This window comes from Antrostomus carolinensis, unplaced genomic scaffold (genome assembly GCF_000700745.2).
Source record: "Antrostomus carolinensis isolate BGI_N321 unplaced genomic scaffold, ASM70074v2 Scaffold51645, whole genome shotgun sequence".
In the NCBI taxonomy this organism is placed as follows: domain Eukaryota; kingdom Metazoa; phylum Chordata; class Aves; order Caprimulgiformes; family Caprimulgidae; genus Antrostomus; species Antrostomus carolinensis.
Window position 1 is genome coordinate 2,311 of NW_010318032.1, and position 6,824 is coordinate 9,134.

The following is a 6,824-nucleotide window of genomic DNA, read 5'->3' on the forward strand; positions in this document are numbered from 1 at the left end:
GCACATTTTAAACCCCGTAACATGCAGCACAACAGTATGGATCAACACGAGCAACACTTAACGTACAGAGCGGTTTGTGTCTGTTGCAGGGAGCACTGTGAGTGTGCGGGACAGGTTTCAGCACGTTTTTGCTTGGGGTGAACATGCGCCCACGCTTTCAGGAGGAAATACATATGGGTGAGATTATCCGAAGGATGGAGCCCTGACCTGACGCCAGCGGTCAGGGCAGGTTCTGCCGTCGGCTCCATGCAGCGTAGAAGGTGCCCGTGGGGACTCAGCTGCTATTTTCAGGTTTGCCCTTTGCTCCTCCCCAAGCCTGTACTGCTCCTTCTCCCCCCTCTCCCACAGCAAACCTATTCACTGCCCTCCCAGAGGGGAGGGGGTCACCTATTCTGCCCCCAGCTCTGCACCTGCGGCGGTCACCTTCTCCTCATCCCCCAGTTCAGATCCCAGCAATGTCCTCTACAACAGAAACCAATCATACATCTTATTAACTTAATGAGGTATTAATTACATTTAAGAATCCATTCCTTCTCCTCTACAAACAGTATTTCAGGAATTATAGTTTGTCTGTAGATACTATTTTTTAATTTAAATACATATAAAGGTGTAATAAATAACATTTGTTTTTAGAAGTGAGAAGGGAGATTAGATTTGTGAAGCTGCTGATGTTTCTCCTTGGTTTGCGCCGTCTCCTTGTGCCGAGTGTGTCAAAAACTGTCCTGTAGCTCCAATGTATAACCTGGAACGCATCGGCCACTTCTGCAAGAGAAGAGACAAGCACAGTGCTGAGACACCTGGGATCTTCGTAGTCTGAACCCAGCTCTCAGCAAAGCTTTAAATGGTGATGGAATCACAATATGAGAAAAACAGGAAACTCATCGCTATCGCCAGCAAGTTCCTGTTTTGTCACTCGTTGGAAAACGTCATTAGAAGCTGCGTGAGGGAACCTCAGCCTGGGTGTTTTCCCTGGTAATTAATCGTTAGTCACAGCTCCTACACGCCCCCCCTGGGACCCAACAGACAGGAACAGGCCATGCTGAGGGGTCACCGTACCGCAGTTTGTACAGTAGCTGCTCTGTTGGTAGAATAAAACAAAACATTCCTCTTTTTGGTGCCAGGGATACGATGGGGCTACAGCAACACCTGCAGAGATCACAGCCCCGTGTGCGCACCCGCTCGTGCCAGCCAGGCCCCGCAACACTGACCGCCGCACAGGCGCTGCCACAGACTCTGCACCCAAGGGAATTTAATGTAACTGCTCCTTGGTGGTCTTTAGCACTGACAGCTTCTTGTTCCTTGTCAGCTCCAACGATTTCAGATGAGACAATTCATCTTTCCATTCGCTGATTACTGGAATAATCAGTTAGATTGGTGTTAAATATTCTTAGAGCTCGAATTTCTTGACTCGAGCAAGTTACTGACTGTGACGGGCGCTGCAGGCGGGTGGCTGCAGCTGGGGCCCTTCTCTTGGGAGGAACCACCCAGCTCCAGTTCGGCGTGCCAAGTTCATTACTAGAGAGGTGGATGTTTGAAAAGACAACAGGTCATACACATTGGATGCAAAAATACCTGAAACACAGCCAGTGTGTTGTTCCAAAAGAGTACGACTTCTTAAAGACACTTTTGGGAACAGGCTGGCACCTTTCCTGCGGGTAACCAAAGAGAGCTCTAAAAGCTCGACGGGCTTAACGCTGGGGTTAGATCTCAGCTCTTCTATTTAAAGACATAAAGCAGCAGCATATCCTCACTTGGAAAGGCTGCACGATCTCACTCAGTATTTTTATTTCAAGAGCGATGTTATGAATTTGTCACCAATAAGACACCTCAGTTTAAAGTCATTAACTGTATTTTTTTTTTGGTGTACACACAGCTGCACTTAGATATTTTACTTTCCTCGCCATTTGTATTTACTGTCCTTGATATATGAGAGTAGTTACAGTCTTTATCTGTACTGGTTGTCTCATATCCTGCACTTTAGGGTTTTTTGAAGCCTGTACTATGATTTGTCTGTGACCCTTCCGTTCTAGTGCCAACTAAAAAAATTAATTTACTACCAGGAACATTTGCAAGATTGGTTAGACTGATGGAATTTCAAAACTAAATACAGGTAAATGGCACATAAGTAAGACTATAAAAAAATAATTGCTTAAATGAATCCAGTATTGCTGTATTCCAGTAGCCTGAGAAATGTGCCTCTGGATCATTTAACTGCTGTAATAATTATTTTAAAGTATTTTTCTGCCAGTAATAGTTGGCAGCTGATAAAAAGTACCGTAAGAGACTTCTGTCCTTTCACTCTGACCAAGGGAACTAACAGAAGCTACTTCAAACTTATTTTGAAATACATTACAATATTTTTTTCTTGAATTATAGCCATCTTTTAATTGCTATAAAGGTTTTGCTTTCTTAATGAGCCTGCTAATCATTTAAACGGCCTCTCACATTACACTTTTTACAGCAACCAACACTGTGAACAAGAAACTCTCTGTGAATTAGTCACTTTACAGGAATTAGAGATTACTCCACAAATTAATCTTAATTAAATCATTCTGAATTCATCAGACTCTTTAAAAAAAAAAGAGAAAAAAAAAAGAAAAAAAAAAAACCAGCCCAGTGCTCTAACTCATTCCCCGAGACCAGAGCCAAAGAAAATACCCCGTGGTATTTGAGTCCCGTCAGTCAGTGAGCAGTGCATTTGAAAACAGTTTCCAGCCCCACGTCCCCTTTCTCGTCCCCTCTGCAATGCCGTGATTTTTTCTGATGAAGAACAGTAACAGCTTATACCAACTACATGAAATAAATGCATCAGAAAAGCACTTTCAGAGAAGGAATCAACACGTGGCCAGTAACTAACATCAGCTTTCGTACCTTGGCTGCCTCAGCAGGAGAACCAAAGCCGGCCCAGCCGTGGCTGGGCCCGCCGCTGTGGGACAGCGCATCACCTCACCCACCCTCATCCCCTACAGCCGGTCCTGATGGTTTTGGCGAGGGATCACCAAGGTTTCCAGGCAGGGACTGAGGAGGTGCTGGTACTCCTCTGCTCCTGCCCTCCTCCTTCACTTCCAAGGCACCAAGCCCCACTAGGTTTGGACCTACGCTGTATTTGATGGTTTTGTGTGAAGTCGCTAAAGCTGGAGGGACACAGCTCAAGGACATTCCCACCACGCTGCTAGCACCTAGATGCAACGGTTAGTCTAGGCAGCCTTTTATGTATTAACTCTAGCAAGGTAAATAAGCTTGAAATCCTTAGTTTCATCTAAGTGTCTTTCACACCAATTTACTTCACCAAGAGAAAGCGGTAGCTGCTCCTCAGCTCTCCTACCTTGACAGGGTGAAGGTATCCATCCCCTCGGAGGGTACCCAAACCTTCTCCCGGTGACTCTTCCTCATCCTGAAGGCTGCGAGTGAGGTGTGCGATATAGGTGGTGGCCAGGAGGAGAACATCCAGCTTGGAGAGCTTGGTGTCGGGCGGCACAGAGGGGAGAGTCTTCTGCAGCTCGAGGAAGGCATGGCGCAGGGTTTGAACCCGACTGCGCTCCCGAGCGGCATTGGCGGTGGCGGGTCTGCCAGGAGGTGCCCCAGCCCGCGGCCCAGCTGCTGAGGGGGGGCAGGAATTGCTGCTGGCAGCAGAAGGCAGCAGGGAATCGGGCTCTGTGCCCGGGACAGAGACCTCCTCGCTGCTCTCAGCTAAGTGTCCACAGTCCATTGGTGACTTCCCCGGCTGGGAGGGTCCTGCAACCAAGAAGAGCATCCTAAAGCCAGCCACCACACGCTGCACTGAAGCAAACGCTTTCTAAAAACAAATATTACCAGAAATGGAAGTGCTGCCCGAGCCAGGAAAAGCTGGGATGCCTCTGTGCAGCTGTGCGAGCTGCTTTTCTGTGAGATGCTTATAAATTTGTTATCACCCACAGGTACAGAAGCTAAACTCTTTGCAAAGATTGGTATTGAATTTTTTGGGGACAGTACTACACAGAGCAATTTCTTTGAATCACTTGTAGCCCAAAGATCATCTGGCTTTTCTGAGAAAACCCAACAGTCAACGCTGAGCAGCACTGCCACTGTGGTTTCCATTTACAACTAACTAAAAATTAGGTTAAATCCGATTTTTTAACATATTATTTGTATAATTTCAGATGCAGGACTGTGTGTTTACTTTCTATTTACCTGCCATCATTTTATTGGCAATCTTTTAAGTGATCAGTGCTTTATGGATTACAAAGAGAAAAATACCATTTCCAGATGTAGCGGTGAGTGGAGCTACAGAGCACAGTACTGAGTTTCTGAAGGGCAAAGCTTTGTCCACGATTTTAAAGGGTTAGGAACCGACTCCTCCTGTCCTCCCATCCGTAATGCTAAAGAATTTCTGTGCTTATCCTGTAGCTTCTATGTTTTCAAACATAAAAAGCATCTTGTAAACTGTATTTTGGCCATTGGGGGGCAAAAGAACCCTTCAAAAAACAGCAAAAAACTTTTGAGCAAAACTAAAAAGAACGACTGCAAGGTCTTTTCCCAGCTTCCAGAAAAGACAGTCAGTCAGCTCTGCCTGTCAGAAAACTTACAGTCCTTTAATTCTTTCAGTTCCACAGTAAAATGCAATTCAATCAATATCACCCAGAGTTCAGCACATAGTAGCTAGAATAATACCTGACCTGGTTGTCGTCAGTTAAGCAGCCCTTCTGTGTGCCTCAGATCCTGGCTTTCAGGTGCTGGAAGCTGCTGTTGCTGTGATGGCCCAACTAGACAACAAGGGTAAGAACAAGTCACTAAAATTTTAACTGCATTCAAATACAATGTAATTTAAGAAATTTAAATAAAATTGATGCATGTGAATGACCAAAGATCTACATTTACAAAACTTTGGCCTTGATTTTGCAAAGCATCTCATCCACACGCTGAAGTCTCACTGATGTCCCTGTGTAATTGCAGCTGTCCCTGTGTAATTGTAATTACCAATTTCCCATTGGTAATGGCAAAAAACCCAAGACAATGAACCACATAAAAGATTTATAGCAGAGAAGAGGAAAGGTTTCTAAGCAATCCTTTTTGCAATGCTCTAATCTGATGGTAATTAGAATACATTATTATTTTAGGTATTTTATTGTGATTACTTTGCTCTTAATCTGACTCTGAGTTTTACCAGGTTCTCCTTTGATGGTGTTCTCTTAAATAGTAGTACAATTTAGACTGAAATTATTTGTGAAATACTGTGTGTGTTATAACTGTAAACCAAAGGGGGGAAAAAAATCTCATTATTCTTTTTTATTGTGATAATTATGACCTACATAAAATAAAACTCACATTAAGTCTACATGAGGTTGTCTTGAGTGAGGGCTGAAAATTGGTCCTTCAATTAGATATTCCCTTTAACTTACAATAAAAAAAGGTCCCGTGTGCTTGTTTTCTTGGTGTTTTCTCTCTGTGTTAAGTCACAGTCAGATCTGGATGCATTTTACTGGCAAGAAAAAAATAATCTCTATTGCCACGGCAGAGTCAATTCAATCATGAAATACGGCTGAAGAGTCTATCGTTTCAGGTTTATCAGCAGGATTTCTCATTTGCCATCCCATCGAAATCCCATTGAAACAAATAAGTCTTCCCTGATTATTGGAAAAGTCCAAATTACCCAAGGATACAGACAGGCTGGGTCAGTATAAATACCTGCTCATCTACTGAGGCACAGGACTGAGCCTGGTTTACACACAGTTTTGATTTTGCTGTGTTGGTGTATAGCCAGATCTAGAACTAGAACGACTTTGCATGACATACAGTACATAGAAATGCACGTACCTAAAAACCTCATCTCCTTGGGCACCTCTTGAAGTAGAAGTTTCTGTTTTAGGAGCTTCACATCTACATCAGACTAAATCCTGGGCCTAGAGAAAAAAAAAACAACCAACAAAATATGAGCTGTGGAAATGTGAGATTTCCTTCTGAATTGATTTCTTCACTGGCAGATTTCTCATCAAATACATACGGCAACGGCCTCGCAAAATCCCCTGTGCAGAAACACAGGATCTCCTGTAGGTATGCAGATGTTTGTTAGGGGCTGGGGCTGGCCGGTGTCACTCTCCATGCGGGGCAGTCAGGCTGCAGGCGCTGGCTGCTGCCCTCTCCCCAAACCCAAACCTCCTGCTCCAAAAAAGTGCTGCTGAAAATTAAAGGCAATGCCTCTGGGCAACAGCCGCCTTCCAGGTGATCATCTCCTCTAAAGTTTTACAAAAAAGAGTTTGGATGTTTTTAAATTTTGGTTTTTTGGTTTGTTTTTTTGGTTGGTTTGAGGTTTGTTTTTTTTAAAGATAACTGCAATAATTTTTGCAAACACCCACTTGCTGCCTGCCATGCAAACAGACCTGGAAACCGGGGTGTGAAAGGACGTCCAAGCATTTGTATTATTTCCAAAGCATTTCTGTTGCAGTATTTCTAAGGCAGGCAGATGCATTCGTGTTTTTACAGGACAATACAAAGACACAATCGTTTGAAACCTAATTAGTTTATAAAAGAAAACAGGGCAACACTTATTTTACTCCTGTATTAAGTGTGAGTGACACAGCGAGGAAGGCAGCCGGCCCGCACGGAACAGATCGGACACGCCAGAGCAGCGGACGCGAACTGGAAAGAAACCGGTGGGAACCTCGGATGAGCCTGTTTGCAGCCTTTGCCGTTGTTCCTTGTGGGAAAAAATACAGTGGATCTGGGCTATTTTGCACCGCTTTTACAGCGACCTTGCCCTTCGCGTCACTCCGGTAACGGCTAACGAAAGCCCTTTCCCCGGAGCCGTGCAACAGGCGATGCCCCTTCCCGGGCCAAGGCAGCGCAGG

The 6,824-nt window shown here is 44.5% G+C and overlaps 1 protein-coding gene across 1 annotated transcript; it reads right to left on the bottom strand.

The window, feature by feature from the left end:
* Positions 1 to 648: 648 nt before the first annotated feature.
* TCF24 (transcription factor 24) lies at positions 649 to 3,709 on the bottom strand. Its single transcript, XM_010168765.1, has 2 exons — positions 3,326 to 3,709; positions 649 to 762 (listed from the first exon to the last, which is right to left on the bottom strand). Exons 1-2 carry the CDS (start codon positions 3,707 to 3,709, stop codon positions 649 to 651), a joined length of 498 nt encoding a protein of 165 aa, XP_010167067.1.
* Positions 3,710 to 6,824: the final 3,115 nt, after the last annotated feature.

Coding starts and splice junctions, on each gene's coding strand:
- TCF24 (XM_010168765.1), bottom strand. CDS start 3,709: ATGGACTGTGGACACTTAGCTGAGAGCAGCGAGGAGGTCTCTGTCCCG. Junction 763..3,325: donor GATACCTTCACCCTGTCAAG/GTAGGAGAGCTG, acceptor CTTCTCTTGCAG/AAGTGGCCGATGCGTTCCAG.